Source organism: Mobula birostris, chromosome 13, assembly GCF_030028105.1.
Source record: "Mobula birostris isolate sMobBir1 chromosome 13, sMobBir1.hap1, whole genome shotgun sequence".
NCBI lineage: Eukaryota > Metazoa > Chordata > Chondrichthyes > Myliobatiformes > Myliobatidae > Mobula > Mobula birostris.
This window is the reverse complement of record NC_092382.1, coordinates 8577346-8602322: the sequence shown is the minus strand read 5'-3', so window position 1 is coordinate 8602322 and position 24977 is coordinate 8577346. Positions and strand designations below refer to the sequence as shown.

Here is a 24977-nt window from a genome sequence, read left to right as displayed (position 1 = left end):
TAGGTCTTTAGTCTTTGGAGCGTAGAAGGTTGAGGGGGGACTTGATGGAGGTGTTTACAATTATGAGGGGGATTTATAGAGTTGATGTGGATAGGCTTTTTCCATTGAGAGTGGGGGAGATTCAAACAAGAGGACATGAGTTGAGAGTGAAAGAGCAAAAGTTTAGGGGTAACATGAGGGGGAACTTCTTTATTCAGAGAGTGGTAGCTGTGTGGAACGAGCTTCCAGCAGAAGTGGTTGAGGCAGGTTTAGTGTTGTCGTTTAAAATAAATTGGATAGATATATGGACAGGAAAGGAATGGAGGGTTATGGGCTGAGTGCAGGTTGGTGGGACTAGGTGAGAGTAAGAGTTCGGCATGGACTAGAAGGGCCGAGATGGCCTGTTTCCATGCTGTAATTGTTATATGGTTAATAGTTCAGATGAAGAAACTTACACAGGTGCTAACAGGGCAGAGAAAAGTGTCATTGATCCCACTGGTAAAGCAGCTTTGTGTAATCGATCAGTCCAACAGTCCCAGTGCAGGGACCTGACACCAGTAATGGTCGAATGACTTTGTTCACCAGACAAAGCTCCAACTGAGTGAAAGGAGCTGGAGACCCTGAATCAGCAGGTTGAGAGTGAAACACAAACAGGAATGTGACGGCGGTGTTGTTCGTTACGTAAACGTCCAGGTTCAGGGTTTGTTGCACATCGGCCTGTTTAGGGGTGAAAGACATCTCCAACTTTTATTTATAAAATTCAGAAACAGGTGATAAGAGCATTTCCAGGATTTCAGAGAAGTCCAATGCTGTGATTTCAGCAAAGTAGATGAGGGAAATTTTCCAAACTCTGTTTTCTGTAACCGAGCCGAGAACATTGCCAGCCTTGGAAATGGCTGAGGATCAGCAGACACTTCATTTTAGATAAACTTGTGGTCTGGTTTGGTGTATCACTGTCTGGTATGGAGGGGCTACTGCACAGGACCAAAAGAAGCTGCAGGAAGTTGTAAATCTGGTCAGCTCCATCTTGGGTACGAGCCTACAAGGTACCCAGGACAACTTCAGGGAGAGTGTCTTAGAAAGGCAGCGTCCATTATGAAGGACCTCCAGCACCCAGGGCATGCCATTTTCTCACTGTTACCATCAGAAAGCAGGTACAGAAGCCTGAAGGCACACACTCAGCGATTCAGGAACAGCTTCTTCCCCTCTACCATCCGATTCCTAAATGGACATTGAATCTCTGGACACTACCTTAGTTTTTTTTTAATATACAGTCTTACTGTTTTTGCAAGTTTTTAAAAAATCTATTTAATATTTGTAATTGGTTTACTTGTTTATTTTTTTTATTCATTATTATTTTTCCCTGCTAGATTATGTATTGTATTGAGCTGCTGCTGCTAAGTTAACAAATTTCACGTCACGTGCCGGTGATATTAAACCTGATTCTGACTCTGTTTTAATACCCCAGTCCATGTCTGGTCTGTGGCCAAATGGTGAAAGTGAGTTCTCAATATTTCCCTCTTGAGATGATCTGCTACCTGAATTTAAATTCCCAGTATCTCTGATGGGAGACCCGGTATAACCAGTGACCAACTGTCTCTGTCTCCGCTGGGCATTGTGATTGTGCTCAACTCTGTGATTCCAGGTGGAATAAAACAGAGATTACAGCCTGGAAATGAATCCTTTTATTTGTGTTTACAGCCTCCTCTGACTGCGTGCAATTTATACTCATCACCCGCCACGTGAAAAAATGCCCCTTCAGTCCCTTTTAAATTTCTGCCCTCGAGTCTCAGACTCCCCTAAACTGGGAAAAAGACTATGACTATCCACCCTATCTGCACCCCTGATTACTTTATGTACGTGTGTAAGGTCACCCTTCAAGCTCCCATGATCCAGGGCAAACTGTCCCAGCCGAAACATATCACACAAAAACCAAATAGCTCCATCCAGTAACGTACTTGTCAATCTCCTCGACACTCTTTCCAGCTGAATCTCATCCATCCTATAGATTAGCAACGGCAAATGAACGCAAAGCTCTCTCGGTGAGACTTTGAGTTTAGCTACGAGAACTGCACGCCAAGGCGCTCCCTTTGCCAATGACTTCTATAGTTGTAACGTGACGATCATCCTCCAGGTGACGGGATGGGACCCAGGGGACCAGGCAGCGAGGCAATGGTCAGTCTGTGACCCAGGGGACAAGGCAATGTGTGACAAAGCAAACGGAGAACGTGTGATCTAGGGGATTGGACCATGAGTAATCCAGTGGATTGTTTGTGAGTGACACAGGTGACTGGGCAGTTTGTGACCCAGGGAGATTTATGTTTATGAAAGATAATCCCAGTGGTAATTCCCGGTATCACCTGATGCTGTTCCATTAATAACCGCTGGTTATCAGTGTGTTCAACTAATGCGTAGTCAGATATCAGTATCACTGTGTCTATCCATTTCTTTTTCTGGGAGTGGATGTGTCCAGACACCGGCTTATCGGGATGGTCACCTAGCAGGAAGTGTGGTTCACATTCACCAGCACAGTCCCACTCCAAAACTGGTCAGCCGGAGTCTCGGCTCCATTGCAGACACGCATTGTGAATCCTTGTTCGAGTATAAATCACTCTAAACCTGCTATTCCTCATTTACTTCAGGTGGGAAATTAAATTGGGTACAGAAAGTACTCCAGAGGTTTTTACTAGGCAACTCATCGAGGGAAGATGATCGGGACACGGGAAGCAAGGTACCAAAGCAGGGTCAGATTGAGAGCAATGTCCCAATGGAATGCGGTCCGGCCGCAGAGGAAGTGGAGCAAATTCAGCCCAGAGACAGTGATGTCAGAGACACTGATCAGGAACCTGGAAGCGGTACAAGTGAGGCGACTGTCTGTCAGCCCAGAGACAGTGACGTCAGAGACACTGAGCAGGACCCTGGAACCGGTACAAGTGAGGTGACTGTCTGTCATCTCGGAAGCTCATTAAACACGGAATTGTCAAGTGTCCAACAAGGAGCAGGTGAGTGAAATATGAGGGTAATGTGTTCGCAGAATGAGGCAGGAAGCGGGTAAATGTGATTCCTTGTTGGAGGGTTGGTCAGAGAGGGGAAATGTGTAGGTGTGGTACATGTGGTGTAGTGGGGCACCCGTTAACCCCACTACAGGAAATGTACCACCTGCTCTGATGATTTCCAGTATGTGTATCGGAGGAAATGCAGCTGTCCAGATAAGAGAGTATTTCCGCGATATGATCTAACGGAAATGTATTCGCCAGGATGGAAAGAGTATCTCTGGGAAGCAACTATCATTGACAGTCCCAACATTTATTGCCCATCTTAAACTAAAATAGGTGAGTGGGTGCGATGGTGAGAGAGACAGGTTTCTAGTAAATGTGATCCTTCTGGTAATGTCATGCCCAGCGCATTGATGGGTCAGTTTTAAGGCCAGTGTTGGAGATTAGGATAAAATCCATGTTTCCAGATGAAGGCAGGTGAACACTGAGGTTGTTGACATGACTGGTTTGTTGGGTTGGGTGAGAGCGGTGGAGACAGGTGATATTTGAGTTTGTGACTACATTCACTTTTTATATTTGCAGAGCCAGAGTTTACAATCTCTGACCTCCTGGCAGAGGGGGGTGAATATCGACTGTACCAGCTGACAAAGTTCTACAGGGACAGACTCAAACAGGCGATTGAAGAAAAGGTTGAAAGACTCGGTTGGATGTTGACAAAGGAGGGACATTTCAGTACAGAAGAAAATGAGGTGAGTGTATTTAGTATATTGTCACTGAACTGCTGGTATCAGAGGGAATAGTGATCAATATTCATCTCCTGCACGTTCTAGGAGTTCCACATGGCAATGGAGACTTTGATCTCTGACTGTCTCCAGCAGATCTGGTTTCAGCTGTTAAGGTGGGGAGCACTGGGAGCTACAGGTTCAGCGTCACCTTTTCCTCTCACACCTGCTGTATTTATCAGTGTGATATACGAGCAGTGGCTGCATATCTGGACTGTTGAACAGACATTCAGTCTAAAACTAATTTCACGTCTTATCGGGACCGTCAGTCAAATTCACCTCAGCTCATTGATCCAGGATGAATATTGTCAGATTGTAAACTGGGGCAACTGGCTTCACTGCGGTACTTGAGGGAGGGAATCCTGCTCACCACAGCTGGTCTGGTCTCCATCTGAGTTCCCTAACAGAGTAGCTGACTTGTCATATTCATAGAAAAGTACAGTACAGAAACAGGCCCTTTGGCCCATCTGTTCCATGCCAGACTACTGAAGCTGCCTATTCCCACTGACCTGCACTGGACCATGGCGCTCTATACCCTTACCATTCATGTATCTATCCAGACTTCTCTTCACCGCTTGTACCACTCACACTGCTAGCTCGTTCCACAATCTCACCACCTGCTGAGTGAAGTTTCCCCTCATTTACCCTATCTATGCACCTTATATTTTTGTGTACCTCTATCAAACCACCCTTCAATCTTCTGCGTTCCAAGGCATAAAGTCCTAGCCTGTTCAATCTTTCCTTATACCTCAGGTCCTCCAGTCCCAGCAGCATACTTTGCAACCTGCTTTACCTCTGTCCTCGAAGTAGGTGATCGGATCTGCACACAGTACTGAAAACTAGGCCTGACCAACGTTTTATACACGTTCAACACCATATTTCACGTCCTGTACTCAATATTTTCATTTATGAAGGCTAGTGTGACAAATACTTTCTGTCCAATCTATCAACCTTTGCTGCCACTTTTAATGATTATGGACCTATTCTCTCAGATCACTTCGCTCTACCGCACTCCTCAGTGCCCTACCTGCTTGGTCCTTCCAAAGTGCAACATGTCGCACTTGTCTGTAGTAAATTGCATCCGCCATTTTCAGCCCATTTCTCAGCTGGTTTAGACACCACTGCAAGGTTTGGTAGTCTTCCTCACTCTCCACTCTTGGTGTCATCTGCAAATTCGCTGATCCAGTTAACCACATTTTCACCCAGATCATTGATATAGATGACAAACATCGGATCCAGCACCGATCCCTGTGGCACAGCACATATTACAAATTCCCAGTCAGAGATTCAACAGTCTCTAACCACTCTCTGCCTTCTTCCAAAAAGCCATTGTCTCATCCAATTTACCAGTTTACCTTGAGTGCTGAGCAACTGAACTTTCTTGCCCACCCTCCTCTGCGGTGCCTTGTCAAATGTCGTGCTAAAGTCCATTCAGACAACACCCACTTCCTTCCATTCATCAACTTTCCCGGTAACTTCCTGGTCCAACATTCAGATTGGTTAGACAGGAACTACCACGCACAAAGCTGATATCGCATGACATCAAAAATCAATAGGTTGTCCTGAAAGGGCATATATATCACAAGAACCTTTTGGTAAGCACTTTACATTATTAGCCAGCACCCCTTCATATTTCATATTCTCTCTACTTACGGCTTTTTAGTTGCTTTTTGCTGGTTAGTAAAAGCTTCCCAGTCCTCCAGCTTTCCACTATATTTTGCTATATTCTATACCCTCTCCTTTGCTTTTCTGCTGCATTGACTTCCTCGTCAGCCACGGTTGATCATCCTCCCTCTGGAATAATCCTTCATATTAGGGATTATCTACCTCTACCTGCGCCCTCTGAATCGCTTTCAGAATCTTCATCTATTCCTGCTTTGCTGTTGCCTCTGCTAGTGTCCTCTTCCAATTAATTTTGCCCAGCTCCTCTCTCATGCCTCTGTAATTCATTTATTCCAGTGTAAACTGATACATCTAACGTTACCTTCTCCCTCTCAAACTGCAGTGTGAGTTCTGCTATTTTCTGATCACTGCCTCTGAAGGGTTTATTTACCTTAAGCTCCCCAATCAAATCTGGTGCAATACACAACACACATCGAATCCAGATTTGCCTTTCCTATAGTGGGCTCAACCACAGGCTTCTCTCAAAAGCCATCTCATAGGCATTCTATAAATTCCCTCACTTGGGATTCAGCACTGACCTGATTTTCCAAAACTACCTGCATATTGAAATTTCCCATGACTATTTTAACATTGACCTCTTTACATGCCTCTCCTCTCTCCCACTGAAATTTGTAGCCCACATCCTGGTTACTGTTCCATCAGGGTCATTTTTCCCTACGCAGTATCTTAACAGCTACACCGTCCAATCTGCTATCACTTCTTTAGAAGAACTTTTATTTTTTTATGACAACAGAGTCAACCCAACCCTTTCACCCACCTGCCTCTCCTTTCGATTAAATATTTATCCTTGGATGTGAGCACCCAAATATGATCTTCTTTCAGCCACGATTCAGTGATGCCCACCATCCATTTTTTTGTTCTCTCGCTCTCCCCTCCCTTCCGTTCTTCTTGTCACATCTTTTTGATGTAATGTTACACATTGATGGATAAGTAAATTAATCACGTTGAATATACTGCAGGGTGTCAGTAAATCCTTATTCTTTCACAATATTGATTTAGAATTTCCCTCAGTTACTGTTTCTGTGTTAACGACTGAACCCAGAGAGGATCAGGCAGCAGCCCAGTGACTGCATCAATTTTGAAGCTACTGGGGCCATGAACAGATATTTTCCTGCACATTCTCCATGTCTGTCTGTCTGCTCCGCGGTAAATTTATTACTTTCCTTTTCTAGAAAGTCACTGAACTGACAGAGAAGGGAAACCGGACCGAGAGTTCCAGACTCTTCCTCAGTTTGGTGATGGGTAAAGGCTCCCGGGCCCGGAGGGCGATGTGGGAATCCTTTCTGGCATGGAGGGCTGAGTTACCGAAGTTGGACAGAATACTGAGGGAAATACAGGAGCTCGGTACGTTAAAAACATGCACTGAACACAAAGGCACATTGAAATAAACATTTTAGTTATTTTAATTATTTTAGCTCTGTTTCCATGGATTCTTTTTATATTTAAACAGGTCCTGATCCACAGGAATACATGAACATCGCCCAAGGGTTATCTGAATTACCCACTCAACTGATAGGTGAGTGATGAAATGCTCAGTTCAAACCACATCTCAAGTGTTAGTCTGTGACTTGGCAAAACCTGGGAATCAAAATTCGCCATTAGCCATTCGCTGATCTCTGGATCAGTCCAGGTGAGTTTTCTATCTTCAGACCTTTCATCTTCCAAGCCCCTTTTCCTTTGTAATCGCACAACACACAATTCTGTTCACTGGTGTTCATTACTTTTTGTAATTCCGCTAGTGACTTCCACAGAGTTTGTCTGCCATTTCCTTTTCACCTGTTACTACAACTACAACAACATTTTTCAGCGGTCCGATATCGACCCTCTCCCTTTTTTTTACTCTTTAATATCTGGGAAAGTTTTAAAAAAAATACTTTGGTATCCTTTCTTATATTATTGACCATATGCTTGCATTTGCTGTACATTCATGTATATCTAACATAGTTGCCTTCAACATGACTCAGGTAGTAAATTCCAGGTACCAGAACTCTATGAAAAAAAAACACCCACAATTGCTGTAAATTTCCCACATCTCATCTTAACCAAATGCCCTCTGATATTAGACACCAGTCTTATGTAAAAAAATAACAAACAAAATACAAGCTGTCGACCCAAATCTTATCTCTCAAACTTGTGTACCTCTGTCAGAACTCTATTCTAACTCCAGAGTAAACAAACCAAGTTTATCAAACCTCTACTTGTAGCACATGCCACCGAATCCAGGCAACACCCTGATAAACCTGTTCTGTACCCTCTCCAATCCTTCTAAAAGCTGGACAATCAGAAGTGAATACAATACTCCAGATGCTCCCTAAAACCATAAGACTTAGGAGCAGAATTAAGCCAATCGGCTCAGTGATTTTGCTACGCAAATCCTCTCAACCCCATTATCCCGCCTTCTGTAAATGTTGACGCTCTTCCTAATCAGGAACATATCGACCTGCATTTTAACTATATCCAATGACGTGTCTTCCTCAGCAGTCTATGACAATAATTTCACAGATTCACCGCCCGCCAGCTAAGATGTTTCTCCCAGTGTGGGTCCCTGCCAGCGAGGATAATTCACCACAGTTCCCAAGCATATTAATTTTCTGTATGAGCCTCCCATGTGGGACCTTGTCAAAGACTCTACCAATATACAAGTAGACCTGTGACTAGTGGTGTGCCACAGGGATCAGTGCTGGGTCCATTGTTATTTGTCATCTCTATCAATGATCTGGATGATAATGTCGTAAATTGGATCAGCATATTTGCTGATGATACAAAGATTGGAGGTGTAGTGGACAGTGAGAAAGGTTTTCAAAGCTTGCAGGGGGACTTGGACCAGCTGGAAAAATGGGCTGAAAAATGGCAGATGGAGTTTAATACAGACAAGTGTGAGGTATTGCACTTTGGAAGGACAAACCAAGATAGAACATACAGGGTAAATGGTAAGGCACTGAGGAGTGCAGTAGAACAGGTATCTGGGAATACAGATACAAAATTCTCTAAAAGTGGCGTCACAGGTAGATAGGGTCGTAAAGAGAGCTTTTGGTATATTGGCCTTTATTAATCAAAGTATTGAATATAAGAGCTGGAATTTTATGATGAGGTTGTACAAGGCATTGGTGAGGCCGAATCTCGAGCATTGTGTCCAGTTTTGGTCAACAAATTACAGGAAGGATATTAATAAGGTCGAAAGAGTGCAGAGAAGGTTTACAAGGATGTTGCCGGGCCTTGAGAAACTCAGTTACAAAGAAAGGTTGAATAGGTTAAGACTTTATTCCCTGGAGCATAGAAAAATGAGGGGAGATTTGATAGAGGTATATAAAATTATGATGGGTATAGACAGAGTGAGTGCAAGCAGGCTTTTTCCACCAAGGCAAGGAGAGAACAAAACCAAAGGAGATGGGTTAAGGGTGAGGGGGGAAAAGTTTAAAGGGAACATTAGTGGGGGCTTCTTCACACAGAGTGGTGGGAGTGTGGAATGAGCTGCCAGATGAGGTGGTAAATGCGGGTTCTTTTTTAACATTTAAGAATAAATTGGGCAGATTGCAGACAAGCATGACGTGTTGCACTTTGGAAAGACCAAGCGGGGTCGGTCTTATACAGTTACCAGTAGGGCACTGAGGAGTGTGGTAGAGCAAAGTGATCTGGGAATACAGGTCCATAATCATTAAAAGCTTTGGATGGGATTTGCGTCTTGACAACTTGATTGAGTTCCTGCAGGATGTGACAAAGGTGATGGATGAAGTTACACATGGATGTTGTCTAGAAACCATAGAAACCATAAAAAAAACTACAGCACAGAAACAGGTCTTTTGGCCCTTCTTGGCTGTGCTGAACCCCAAACCACCTCAAACATTCTCTCTTTCATACTGCCATGGGGCGGAAGATATAAAGACTGAAGGTGTGTACCACCAGCCTCAGGGACAGCTTCAATACTGCATTTATAAGACTACTGAATGGTCACCTACTATGTTATTATTGGCTCTTAATAATATTAAGACAATTATATAATTGTAGCATCGTGCATCCGGTAACTAATAACAACTCACTTAGATAACCACAATATACTCACAGGGCAGCAGAAAAAATACCGTTCGGTTATGAACAACAGATAACAGATTATGCAATTCTATTTCAAAACCTGTGGAAAGCAGAAATCTTTCAGTGTAATATTGTCTATCAAAAAACATTTGATTCTCTCCCTCACATGGTTAAGAGAAGTTCCAAATAGATATAAAATTCATCCAATACTTGTGAAATTTCTACAACATCTGATGAATCATTGGCATAAAATAATCGTCCTATTACCAACCACAAAGGGACAACCACCATTATCAAAATTGAGGGATTTTCCAGAGCGACTCACTAAGGCCAGTATGGTTCTGTTTGGCTTTAAACCTGCTCATAATTTACTGAAACGGACAAAAATCAGGTATCAAATCAGGTAAAAATACGAATTATATGTTTGCACAGCTATACATTGATGATTTGAAATTACTTGCTCTTGCATCAGCAAAGCTGAAACAAATAATTCAAATAATGGAACTAATTTCCAAAGATATAAGCATGAACTTTAGACTAGAAAAGTACAGAACATGAAACATAAAGAAAGGTGCAATAGAGCCAGTAGAATATCAAACAGAACATCAGGATACAATGCAACAGAATATGAAACATATAGTTAGGATATCAACAAGCAAAGAAAATAGATAATCGTGTGATAAAGGAAAACTTTCCAACAAAATTTACTTCAAGGCTGAAGAAAATCTGAATTTACATCAAGGATCAAGAAAATCTGCCAAACAGAGCTGAACAGTAAAAATATAACAAAGGTACTAAACACTCACTATGCCCATATTGACGTATAATTTTGGTATAATATCCTGGTCTGAAACAGATCTGGAAAATATGCAAAGAAAAATAAGAACTTAAATGACAGTTTCTAGAAAACGCCATGTGTACTGGAGCACACTTAGATTGATATGAATGAGGACAGTATGAGTATGATGAATAACAGATCTAAAAAAATGAGACAACAGCCAGATAAAAATTCTCAGAATCAGGGTTAATATCACAGACACATGTCGTGTAAACTGTTTTTCTGCACCAGCAGCACAATTACAGTAAAGTGTGTGCGGTGAGCGTGTATATATGTGTACAATTGTAGAAATAGATTTGTATCAGCGTGAATTAATCAGTCTGATGTCCTGGTGGAAGAAGCTGTCCCGGAGCCTGTTGGTCCTGGCTTTTATGCTGTGGTACCGTTTCCCGGATAGTAGCAGCTGGAACAGGTTGTGGTTGGTGAGACTTGGGTTCAGAATGATCCTTTGGGTCCTTTTTACCCCGTCTCTGAAAAGCCCTGAATAGTGGGAAGTTCACGTCTACAGATGCACTGGGCTGTCCGCACCACTCTCTGCAGAGCCCTGCGATTGAGAGAAGTACAGTTCCCATTCCATGTAATGATGCAGCCAGTCAGGATGCTCTCAACTGTGGCCCTGTAGAAAATCGTTAACATTTGGAAGCCCATTCCAAACTTCCTCTACCATCTGAGGTGAAAGAGGTGCTGTTGTGCTCGTTTCACAACACAGCCGGTGTGTACAGACCATGTGAGATCCTCAGTGACGTGAATGCCAAGGAAATTAAAGCTGTTCACCCTCTCAGCCCCAGATCCATTGATGTCAATAGAGGTTAGCCTGTCTCCATTCCTCTTGTTCTTGCGACATTGCGACCAGCTCCTTTGCTTTTGCGACATTGAGGGAGAAGTTGTTCTCCTGACACCACTGTGTCAGGGTGATGACTTCTTCTATGTAGGCTACCTCGTTATTATTTGAGATTTGGTCAATCCATATAGTATCGTCAGCAAATTTAATTAGCAGATTGGAGCTGTGGGTGGCGACACAGTCATGTGTATACAGAGAGTAAAGGAGGGAGCTTAGGACACAGCCCTGAGGGGCACCTACATCGAGTGTCAGAGGGGCAGAGGTGAGGGAGCCCACTCTTACCGTCTGCTGGCAATCTGACAGGAACGCCACGATCCAGCTGCACAAGGCAGGGTCAAGGCCGAGGTCTCTGAGCATCTTGTCAAGCCTGGAGGGAATGATGGTGTTGAATACTGAACTGTAGTCCGAGAACAGCACTCTCACATATGCATCACTCTTCTCCAGATGTTTAGAGGCACTGGCTGTCCACTGTATCTATTCCTCTTAATATCTTATACACCTCTATCATGTCTCTTCTCATCCTCCTCCTCTCCAAAGAGTAAAGCCCTAGCTGCCTTAATCTCTAATCATAATCCATAATCTCTAAACCAGGCAGCATCCTGGTAAATCTCCTCTGTACCCTTTCCAATGCTTCCACATCCTTCCTATAGTGAAGCGACCAGAACTGGACACAGTACTCCAAGTGTGGCCTAACCAGAGTTTTATAGAGCTGCATCATTACATTGCGACTCTTAGACATTATCCCTCGACTTATGAAAGCCAACAACCCATAAGCCTATCTACCTGTGAGGCAACTTTCAGGGATCTGTGAACATGTACCCCAGATCCCTCTGCTCCTCCACACTACCAAGTATCCTGCCATTTACTTTGTATTCTGTCTTGGAGTTTGTCCTTCCAAAGTGTACCACCTCACACTTCTCCGGGTTGAACTCCATCTGCCACTTCTCAGCCCATTTATGCATCCTATCAATATCTCTCTGCAATCTTCGACAGTCCTCTACACTATCTACAACACCACCAACCTTTGTGTCGTCTGCAAACTAGCCAACCCAGCCTTCTACCCCCACATCCAGGTCGTTAATAAAAATCAGGAAAATTAGAGGTCCCAGAGCAGATCCTTGTGGGGCACCACTAATCACAACCCTCCAATCTGAATGCACTCCCTCCACCACCACCCTCTGCCTTCTGCAGGCAATCCAATTCTGAATCCACCTGGCCAAACTTCCCTGGATCCCATGCCTTCAGACTTTCTGAATAAGCCTACTGTGTGGAACCTTGTCAAATGCCTTACTAAAATCCATGTAGATCACATCCACTGCACTACCCTCATCTATGTGCCTGGTCACCTCCTCAAAGAACTCTATCAGGCTTGTTAGACACGATCTGCCCTTCACAAAGCCATGCTGACTGTCCCTGATCAGACCATGATTCTCTAAATGCCCATAAATACTATCTCTAAGAATCTTTTCCAACAGCTTTCCCACCACAGACGTAAGGCTCATTGGTCTATAATTACCCGGACTATCCCTACTACCTTTTTTGAACAAAGGGACAACATTCGCCTCCCTCCAGTCCTCTGGTACCATTCCCGTGGACAACGAGGACATAAAGATCCTAGCCAGAGGCTCAGCAATCTCTTCCCCCACCTAATGGAGAAGCCTGCGGAATATTCTGTCTAGCCCAAGGGACTTATCCATCCTAATGTATTTTAACAACTCCAACTCCTCCTCTCCCTTAATATCAACATGCTCCAGAACATCAACCTAACTCATATTGTCCTCACCATCATCAAGTTCTCTCTCATTGGTGATTACCGAAGAGAAGTATTCATTGAGCACCTCACTCACTTCCACAGCTTCCAGGCACATCTTCCCACCTTTATCTAAATGGACCTACCTTCACTCCTGTCATCCTTTTGTTCTTCACATAAGTGAAGAATACCCCAGAAGAGATCCCAATGATCCAAACCCCCTGCTCCCTGCACCAACTCCTCAGCCACGCATTCAACTGCCATCTCCTCCAATTCTTACCATCACTGTCACGTAGCACCGGCAGCAATCCTGAGAACGCCACCCTTGAGGTCCTGCTCTTCAGCCTTCTGCCTAGTTCCCGAAACTCACACTTCAGGACCTCATCCCTCTTCCTGCCTATGTCGTTGGTGCCAACATGTACCACGACTTCTGGTTGCTTTCCCTCTCATACCAGGATGTCGTGCACCCGGTCAGAGACATCCCGGACCCTGGCACCCGGGAGACAACAAACCATGCGGCTGTCCTTCTCACGTCCACAAAATCTCCTGTCTGCTCCCCTGACTATAGAGTCTCCAATGACGACAGCTCTCCTCTTCTCCGTCCCACCCTTCTGCACCACAGGGTCAGACTCAGTGCCAGAGGCCCTGCCACCGTGGCTCACACCCGGTCGGTTGTCCCCGCCAACAGTATCCAGAATGGTGAACATATTATTGAGGGAAATGGCCACAGGGGTGCTCTGCACTACCTGTCTGCTCACCTTCACTTTCCCCCCTCTGACCGTCACCCAACGACCTGCTTCCGACAGCCTAGGTGTGACTACCTCCCTGTAGCTCTCATCTATGACTGCCTCATTCTCCCTTATGAATCGAAGGTCATCCAGCTGCTCCAGATTCCTTCCAGATCGCCAAGATCTTGACACACTGTGAGACCGCACAGACCCCTGATAGTGTCCTGAGACACTCTGAGACCCACGCACCCCTGACAACATCCTGTCACGCTGTCAGACCCCACACACCCCTGGCCGGCTCCTGACACACTGTGAGACCGGACACAAACCTGAGAGGGTCCTGACACACTGTGAGACCCGACACACCACTGGCAGGGTCCGGACACACTGTAAGACCCCACACAACCTGGACTCGGTCCTCACACACTGTGAGACCCCACACACTCCCAAAAGGGTCCAGACACATCGTGATACCTCAAACACCCCTGGCCGGCTCCTGACACACTGTGAGACCCCACACACCCCTGACAGGGTCCTGACACACTGTGAGACCCCACACACCCCTGCCAGGGAACTGGCACACTGTGAGACCCTACACACCCCTGGCCGGCTCCTGACACACTGTATGAGACCCCACACACCCCTGACAGGGTCCTGACACACTGTGAGACCCAACACACCCCTGACAGGGTCCTGATGCACTGTGAGACCCTACACCCCTCTGACAGGGTGCTGACACACAGTGAGATCCCACACACACCTGACAGGGTCCTGACACATTGTGATACCTCAAACACCACTGACAGGGTCCTGACACACTGTGAGACACCACACATCCCTGAGGGAGACCTGGCACACTGTGAGACCGCACACACACCTGGCCGGCTCCTGACACACTGTGAGACCCCACACACCCCTGGCCGGCTCCTGACACACTGTGAGACCCCACACACCCCTGACAGGGTCCTGACACACTGTAGGACCCTTCACCCCTCTGACAGGGTGCTGACACACAGCGAGATCCCACACACTCCTGACATGGTCCTGACACACTGTGAGACGCAACATACCCCGGACAGGGTCCTATAGAAAATAGACAAGAGACAATAGGTGTAGGAGTAGGCCATTCGACCCTTCGAGCCTGAACCGCCATTCACTCTGATCATGACTGATCATCCACAATCAGTATCCAGTTCCTGCCTTATCCCCATAACCTTTGATTCCACTATCTTTAAGAGCTCTATCCATCTCTTTCTAAAAAACATCCAGAGACTTGGCCTCCACTGCCTTCTGGGGCAGAGCATTCAATATATCCACCACTCTCTGAGTGAAAAAGTTTTTCCTCAACTCCATTCTAAATGGCCTACCCTTTATTCTTAAACTGTGGCCTTTGGTTCTGGACTCACCCATCAGCGGGAACATGCTTCCTGCCTCCAGCATGTTCAATCCCTTAATAATCTTATATGTTTCAATAAGATCCCCTCTCAGGCTTCTAAATTCCAGAGTATACAAGCCCAGTCACTCCAATCTTTCGACATATGACAGTCCCGCCATCCCGGGAATTAACCTTGTGAACCTACGCTGCACTCCCTCAATAGCAAGAATGTCCTTACTCAAATTTGGAGACAAAAATTGCACACAGTACTCCAGGTGTGGTCTCACCAGGGCCCTGTACAGCTGCAGAAGGACCTTTTTGCTCTTGTACTCAATTCCCCTTGTTATGAAGGCCAGCATGCCATTAGCTTTCTTCACTGCCTGCTGTACTTGCATGCTTGCTTTCACACTGATGACACTCTGTGAGACCCCACACACCCCTTACAGGACCCTGATACACTGTGAGACCCCACACACCCCTGACAGGACCCTGACACACTGTGAGACCCCACACACCCCTGACAGGGACCTGACACACTGTGAGACCCCACACACCCCTGACAGGGACCTGACACACTGTGAGACCCCACACACCCCTGACAGGGTCCTGACACACTGTGAGACCCCACACACCCCTGACAGGGTCCTGACACACTGTGAGACCCCACACACCCCTGACAGGATCCTGACACACTGTGAGACCCCACATACCCCTGACAGGGTCCCAACACACTGTGAGACCCCACACACCCCTGACAGGGTCCAAGCACTCTGTGAGATCCCCACACCCTTGAAAGGATCTTGACACACGGTGAGACCTGACATACCCCTGACAGTGTCGTGACACACTGTGAGACCCCAAACACACCCGACAGGTTCCTGACAAACTGTGAGACCCCACACACCCGTGACAGGGTCCTGACACACTGTGAGACCCCACACACCCCTGACAGGGTCAGGACAAGCTGTGACGCCCCACACACACCTGACAGGACACTGACACACTGTGAGACTCCACACACACCTGACAGGACACTGACACACTGTGAGACCCCACACACACCTGACAGGACACTGACACACTGTGAGACCCCAGACACCCCTGACAGGGTACAGAAACACTGTGAGACCCCGAACACCCTGACAGGGTCCTGACAAACTGTGATACACACACACCGCTCACAGGGTCCTGGCACACTGTGAGACTCCACACACCCCTGACAATGCCCTGTCACATTGTCAGACCCCACACACTACTGACAGGGTTCTGACACACTGTGAGACCCCCCACACAACTGACAGGGTCCTGACACACTGTGAGACGGCACACACACCTGACAGGGTCCTGACACACTGTGAGACGGCACACACACCTGACAGGGTCCTGACACACTGGAAGATGCCACACAGCCCTGACACGGACCTGACACACTGTGAGACCCCACACACCCCTGACAGGGCCCTGACACCCTGTGAGACCCCACACATCCTGGACCGGGGCCTGACACACTGTGAGACCCCACACAACCCTGGCAGGGTCCTGACACTCTGTGAGACCCCACACACCACTGGCAGGGACCTGACAAACTGTGAGACACCACACACCCCTGACAAATTCATGACACACTGTGAGACCCCATACACACCTGAGAGGACATGACACACTGTGAGACTCGACACACCCCTGACAGGGTCCTGACACACTGTGGACGCCACGCACACCTGACAGGGTCCTGACACACATTGCAATCCCACACAACCCTAGCAGGTTCCTGACGCACTCTGAGACCCCACACACCCTGGATAGGGTCCTGACACACTACGAGACCACACACACCCCTGACAGGGTCCAGACACACTTTGCGATCCCACACACATCTGAGAGGGTTCTGACACACTGTGAGACCCCACACACCCCCGACAGGATCCTGACACACTGTGAGACCTCAAACAACCATGACAGGGTCCTGACACACTGTGAGACTGCACACGCCCCTGACTGGGCCCTGACACACTGTCAGACCCCACACAGCTCTGACGGTGACCTGACACACTGTGAGACCCTACACACACCTGACAGAGTGCTGACACACAGCGAGACCCTACACACCCCTGACAGGGTCCGGACACACTGTGGGATCCCACACACTCCTGACAGGGTCCGGACACACTGTGGGATCCCACACACTCCTGACATGGTCCTGACACACTGTGAGACCCCACAGGCCCCAAAAGGGTCCTGACACACTGTGAGACACCACACACCCCAAAAGGATCCTGACACATTGTGAGACCCCACACACCCAGGATAGGGTCCTGAGAGACTGTGAGATCTGACACACCCCTGGCAGGGCCCTGATGCACTTTGCGATCCCACACAACCCTGGCAGGGTCCTGACGCACTGTGAGACCCCACAGGCCCCAAAAGGGTCCTGACACACTGTGAGATCCCACACACACCTGGCAGGGTCCAGACACACTGTGAGACCCCAAACAACCCAGGCAGGGTTCTGACACACTGTGAGACCACACACACCCCTGACAGTATCGTGACACACCACACGACACCACACACACATCAAAGGGTCCTGATACACTGTGAGACCCCACACACCCCTGGCACGGTCCTGACACACTGTGAGACCCCACAAACCACTGACAGGGTCCTGACACACTGTGAGACCACACACACCCCTGACAGCGACCTGACACACTGTGAGACGCCACAGACAACTGACAGGGTCCTGACACGCTGTGAGACGCCACGCACCCCTGACAAAGCCCTGACACATTGTCAGACCCCACACACCTCTGACGGGGACCTGACACACAGCGAGACCCTACACACCCCTGACAGGGACCTGACACAGTGTGAGACCCCACACACTCCTAACAGGACCCTGACACACTGAGACCCCACACACCCCTAACAGGACCCTGACACACTGTGATACCCCACACACCCCTAACAGGACACTGACACACTGTGATACCCCACATACCCCTAACAGGACCCTGACACACTGTGAGACGCCACACACCCCTAACAGGACCCTGACACAGTGTGAGACCCAAACAAACCCTTGACAGGTACCTGACACAGTGTGAGACGCCGCACAGCCCTGACAGGGTCGGGACACGCTGTGAGACCGTACACACCCTGGATAGGGTCCTGACACACTGTGAGACCCGACACACCCCAGAAGGGTCCTGACACACTGTGAGACCCCACACACTCTGGATAGGTTCCTGACACACTGTGAGACCCCAAACAACCCAGGCAGGGTCCTGACACACTGTGAGACCCCACACACCCCTGACAGGTTTATGACACAGTGTGAGACTCCACACACACCAGACAGGGTCCTGACACACTGTAAGACCCCACACACCCCTGACAGGGACGTGACGTACTGTGAGACGCCACACACTCCTGACAGCGTCCTGGCACACATTGCGATCCCACACACATCTGAGAGTGTTCTGACACACAGTGAGACCCCACACACCCACGACCAGATCCTGACACACTGTGAAACCCCACAAACCACTCACGGTGTCCTGACATGCATTAAGATCCCACACACACCTGAGAGGGTCCAGACACACCGTGAAACCTAACACACCCCTGACAGCGACCTGACCCACTGTGGACGCCACACACACCTGACAGGGTCCTGACACACATTGCGATCCCACACACGCCTGGCAGGGTCCTGACACAAATTGCGATCCCACACAACCCTAGCAGGGTCCTGACGCACTGTGAGACCCCACACACCCTGGATAGGGTCCTGACACACTACGAGACCACACACACACCTGACAGGGTCCTGACACAAATTGCAATCCCACATACCCCTGGCAGGGTCCTGACGCACTGTGAGACCCCACACACTCTGGATAGGTTCCTGACACACTGTGAGACCCCAAACAACCCAGGCAGGGTTCTGACACACTGTGAGACCCCACAGGCCCCTAACAGGGACCTGTCACACTGTGAGACCCCACAAACCACCGACAGGGTCCTGACACACTGTGAGACCACACACACCCCTGGAATGGTCCTGACACACTGTGAGACTGCACACACCCCTGACAGGGCCCTGACACACTGTCAGACCCCACACACCTCTGACGGGGACCTGACACACTGTGAGACCCTACACACCCCTGACAGGGTGCTGACACACAGCGAGACCCTACACACCCCTGACAGGGCCCTGACACACTGTGAGACCCCACAGGTCCCAAAAGGGTCCTGACACATTGTGAGACAGCACACATGCCTGACAGGGTTAAGAAACACTGTGGGACCCCACACACCCCAGAGGGTCCTGACACATTGTGGACGCCACACACACCTGACAGGGTCCTGACGCACTGTGAGACGCCACACATCCCTGACAGGGACATGACACACTGTGAGACCCCACACACCCCTGGCACAGTCCTGACACACTGTGAGACCACACACACCTCTGACGGGGACCTGACACACTATGAGACCCTACACACCCCTGACAGGGTCCTGACACATTGTCAGACCCCACACACCCCTGACAGGGTCCGGACACACTGTGAGACCCCACACACTCCTGTAATGGTCCTGACAAACTGTGAGACCCCACATACCCCGGACAGGGTCCTATAGAAAATAGACAAGAGACATTAGGTGTAGGAGTAGGCCATTCGACCCTTCGAGCCTGAACCGCCATTCACTGTGATCATGGCTGATCATCCACAATCAGAATCCAGTTCCTGCCTTATCACGTAACCTTTGATTCCACTATCTTTAAGAGCTCTATCCATCTCTTTCTTGAAAGCATCCAGAGACTTTGCCTCCACAGCCTTCCGGTGCAGAGCATTCAATATATCCACCACTCTCTGGGTGAAAAAGTTTTATTCAATTCCATTCTAAATGGCCTGCTCCTTATTCTTAAACTGTGGCCTCTGGTTCTGGACTCACCCATCAGCAGGAACATGTTTCCTGCCTCCAGCATGTCCAATCCCTTAATAATTATAGATGTTTCAATTAGATCCCCTCTCAGGCTTCTAAATTCCAGAGTATACAAGCCCAGTCGCTCCAATCTTTCGACATATGACAGTCCCGCCATCCCGGGAATTAACCTTGTGAACCTACGCTGCACTCCCTCAATAGCAAGAATGTCCTTCCTCAAATTTGGAGACCAAAACTGCACACAGTACTCCAGGTGTGGTCTCACCAGGGCCCTGTACAGCTGCAGAAGGACTTCTTTGCTCTAATACTCAATTCCCCTTGTTATGAAGGCCAGCATGCCATTAGCTTTCTTCGCTGCCTGCTGTACTTGCATGCTTACTTTCACACTGATGACACTCTGTGATACCCCACACACTCCTTACAGGACCCTGACACACTGTGAGACCCCACACACCCCTGACAGGGACCTGACACAGTGTGAGACCCCACACACCCCTGACAGGGTCCTGACATACTGTGAGACCCCACACACCCCTGACAGGACCCTGACACACTGTGAGACCCCACACACCCCTGACAGGGACCTGACACACTGTGAGACCCACACACCCCTGACATAGTCCTGACATACTGTGAGACCCCACACACCCTGGATAGGGTCCTGACACACTGTGAGACCGCACACACCCCTCACAGGTTCCTGACACACTGTGAGACCCCACACACCCGACAGGGACCTGACACACTGTGAGACACCACACACCCCTGGCAGCGACCTGACGCACTATGAAACGCCACACACCCCTGACAGGGTCCAGACACACATTGCGATCCCACATACATCTGAGAGGGTTCTGACACACTGTGAGACCCCCCGCAACAGCGTCCTGACCTACTGTGAGACCACCCACACCCACAACCAGATCCTGACACACTGTGAAACCCCACGAACCACGCACAGTATCCAGACACACAGTGAAACCCCACACAACCCTGCCAGGGGCCTGTCACAGTGTGAGACCCCACACACCACTGACAGGGCCCTGACACCCTGTGAGACCCCACACACTCCTGGCAGGGACCTGGCAAACTGTGAGACACCACACACCCCTGACAAATTCCTGACACACTACGAGACCCCACACACCCCTGACAGCAACCTGACACATTGTGAGATGCCACACACACGTGAGAGGGTCCTGACACAGATTGAGATCCCACACACATCTGAGAGGCTCCTGACACACTGTGAGACCCCACACACCCCTGACAGGGTCCTGACAAACTGTGATACCTCACACACACCCGAGAGGGTGATGACGCACTGTGAGACCCCCCTGACAGTGTCCAGACACACTCTGAGACCCCACGCACACCTGGCAGGGTCCAGACAAACTGTGAGACCCCACACAACCCAGGCAGGGTCCTGACGCACTGTGAGACCCCAGACACTATTGACACAGTCCAGACACACTGTGAGACCCCACACACACCTGACAAGGACCTGACACACTGTGAGACACTGCACACACCCCTGGCAGGGTCCTGACACACTGTGCGACCCCACACACCCCTGGCACTGTCCAGTCAAACTGTGAAACCCCACACACCCCTGGCACTGTCCAGTCAAACTGTAAGACCCCACACACCCCTGACAGGCTCAGGAAATGCTGTGAGATGCCACACACGCCTGAGAGGGCCCTGACACACTGTGAGAGCTCACACAACCCGACAGGGTCCTGACACAGTGTGAGACCCCACACACCCATCACAGGGACCTGACACACTGTGAGACCCCACACACTCTGACAGGGTCCTGACACACAGTGAGACCCCACACGCCCCTGACAGGGACCTGACACATTGTGAGACGCCACACACCCCTGACAGGGTCCTGACACACATTGATATCCCACACACTATTCACACGGTCCTGACACTCTGTGAGACCCCACACACACCTGAAAAGGTCCTGACACACTGTGACACCCCACACACCACTGACAGGGACCTGACACACTTTAAGACCACACACACAACTGACAGACAGGGTCCTGACACAGTGTGAGACCCCACACACCCCTAACAGGGTCCTAACACTCTGTGAGACCCCACACACTATTGACACGTTCCTGACACACTGTGAGACCACACACACCCCTGACAGGGACCTGACGCACTGTGAGACTCCACACTCACCTCTCAGGGTCCTGACAGACTGTGAGACCACACACACCCTGGATAGCGTCCTGACAGACTGTGAGATGCCACACACCCCTGACAGGGTCCTGACACACATTGTGATCCCACACACATCTGAGAGGGTTCTGACACAGTATGAGACCCCACAAACCACTCACAGTGTCCTGACACACTGTGAAACCCCACATAACCCTGACAGGGTCCTGGCACACTGTGAGTCCTAACACACCCCCGAGAGGGTGATGACACACTGTGAGACCCCAGACACCCCTAACAAGATCCTGATGCACTGTGAGACGCCACACGCATGACAGGGTCCGGACACACATTGAGATCCCACACACATCTGAGACAGTCATGATACACTGTGAGACCGCCCCACCCTCCCCGACAGTGTCCAGACAAACTGTGAGACCTCACACACCCCTGGCAGGGTCCAGACACACTGTAAGACCCCACACACCCCTGAGAGGGTCCTGACACACGGTGCGATCCCACACACCCCTGACAGGGTTCAGAAGCACTGTGAGACCCCACACACCCCAAAAGGATCCTGACACACTGTGAGATTCCCCCCCACCCCCAGAAAAGGGTCCCAACACACTGTGAGACCTCCAAACAAATCACTGGGTCCTGACACACAGTGAAACCCCACAAACCCGTGACAGCGTCCTGACAGACTGTGAGAACCCACACACCCCTGGTATGGTTCAAACACGCTGTGAGACCCCACACACAACTGACAGACAGTGTCCTGTCACACTGTGAGACCCCACACACTCCTGACAGGGACCTGACACACTGTGAGACCCCACACACACCTGAAAGGGCTCCTGACGCACTGTGAGACCCGACACACCCCAAAATGGTCCTGACACACTGTGAGATCCAACACACCCCTGACAGGGACCTGACGCACTGTGAGACTCCACACTCACCTCTCAGGGTCCTGACAGACTGTGAGACCACACACACCCTGGATAGCGTCCTGACAGACTGTGAGATGCCACACACCCCTGACAGGGTCCTGACACACATTGTGATCCCACACACATCTGAGAGGGTTCTGACACAGTATGAGACCCCACAAACCACTCACAGTGTCCTGACACACTGTGAAACCCCACATAACCCTGACAGGGTCCTGGCACACTGTGAGTCCTAACACACCCCCGAGAGGGTGATGACACACTGTGAGACCCCAGACACCCCTAACAAGATCCTGATGCACTGTGAGACGCCACACGCATGACAGGGTCCGGACACACATTGAGATCCCACACACATCTGAGACAGTCATGATACACTGTGAGACCGCCCCACCCTCCCCGACAGTGTCCAGACAAACTGTGAGACCTCACACACCCCTGGCAGGGTCCAGACACACTGTAAGACCCCACACACCCCTGAGAGGGTCCTGACACACGGTGCGATCCCACACACCCCTGACAGGGTTCAGAAGCACTGTGAGACCCCACACACCCCAAAAGGATCCTGACACACTGTGAGATTCCCCCCCACCCCCAGAAAAGGGTCCCAACACACTGTGAGACCTCCAAACAAATCACTGGGTCCTGACACACAGTGAAACCCCACAAACCCGTGACAGCGTCCTGACAGACTGTGAGAACCCACACACCCCTGGTATGGTTCAAACACGCTGTGAGACCCCACACACAACTGACAGACAGTGTCCTGTCACACTGTGAGACCCCACACACTCCTGACAGGGACCTGACACACTGTGAGACCCCACACACACCTGAAAGGGCTCCTGACGCACTGTGAGACCCGACACACCCCAAAATGGTCCTGACACACTGTGAGATCCAACACACCCCTGACAGTGACCTGACGCACTGTGAGACGCCACACAGCCCTGACAGGGTCCTGACACACATTGCGATCCCATACACACCTGAGAGGGTTCTGACTCACTGTTAGATCCCCCACAACAGCATCCTGACACACTGTGAGACCCCCCACAACCACCACAAGATCCTGACACACTGTGAAACCGCACAAACCACTCACAGTGCCCTGACACACAGTGAAACCCCACACACCCCTGACAGGGACCTGACACACTGTGAGACCCCACACACCCGTGACAGGGTTCAGAAACACTGTGAGACCCCACACACCCCAGAGGGGTCCTGACACACTGTGAGACCCCACACACCCCTGACAGGGACCTGACACACTGTGAGACCCCACACAACCCTGGCAGGGTCCTGACACACTCTGAGACCCCCCACCCCCGGAAAAGGGTCCTGACACACTGTGAAACCCCGCAAACCAGTAACAGGGTCCTGACACACTGCAAAACCCCAGAAACCCGTGACAGCGTCCTGACAGACTGTGAGACCCCACACACCCCTGACAGGGTCCTGACACACTGTGAGACCGCACACACCCCTGATAGTGTCCCGACGCACGGTGAAACACTGACACATTGTGGGTCCTGACACACTATGATCCCTCAAACAACCCTGAGAGGCTCCTGACACACTCTGAGACCCCACACACCCCTGACAGGCTCTTGATACACTGTGCAACCCCACACACCCCTAACAGTGTCCTGACACACTGTAAGACCCCACACACCCCTGAGAGGGACCTGACACACTGTGAGACCCCACACACCCCTGAGAGGGACCTGACACACTGTGAGACCCCACAGGCCCCAAAAGGTTCCTGACACACTGTGAGACCCCAATTAATGCAATAGCTTTGAGCTAACTCTTGTGTATTTAAATACCGAGTTCTGAGTTGAGGCATGTAACAGTTTGTTCACTGTCTGTTCCCATGGAAG

At 49.5% G+C, this 24977-nt stretch overlaps 2 protein-coding genes across 2 annotated transcripts in view; one reads left to right on the top strand and one right to left on the bottom strand.

The window, feature by feature from the left end:
- Positions 1-24977, top strand: part of LOC140208332 (NACHT, LRR and PYD domains-containing protein 3-like) — a 37469-nt gene that overhangs the window by 7117 nt on the left and 5375 nt on the right. Inside the window, exons 3-6 of the mRNA XM_072276927.1 lie at positions 2622-2981; positions 3558-3724; positions 6613-6784; positions 6891-6956. Of these exons, the coding sequence (XP_072133028.1) occupies positions 2622-2981; positions 3558-3724; positions 6613-6784; positions 6891-6956 (765 nt within the window). The remainder of the gene's footprint in view (positions 1-2621; positions 2982-3557; positions 3725-6612; positions 6785-6890; positions 6957-24977) is intronic.
- On the bottom strand, positions 18803-24943 carry LOC140207378 (uncharacterized). The gene is made up of 9 exons (XM_072275920.1): positions 24924-24943; positions 24654-24810; positions 24508-24552; positions 24225-24365; positions 23020-23095; positions 20428-20571; positions 19415-19531; positions 19036-19184; positions 18803-18919 (listed from the first exon to the last, which is right to left on the bottom strand). Exons 1-9 carry the CDS (start codon positions 24941-24943, stop codon positions 18803-18805), a joined length of 966 nt encoding a protein of 321 aa, XP_072132021.1.

Bases quoted from the DNA above. Each gene is read 5' to 3' on its own strand.
- LOC140207378 (XM_072275920.1), bottom strand. From the start codon at position 24,943: ATGCCTCAACTCAGAACTCG. The intron at 20,572-23,019 runs GTGTCGGGTCTC...GGACTATGTCAG, and splicing joins TGTCAGGACCATTTTGGGGT to GGGTGTGTGGGTCTCACAGT. The intron at 19,532-20,427 runs GTCCCTGTCAGG...ACAATGTGTCAG, and splicing joins GGGGTCTCACACTGTGTCAG to GACCCTGTCAGGGGTGTGTA.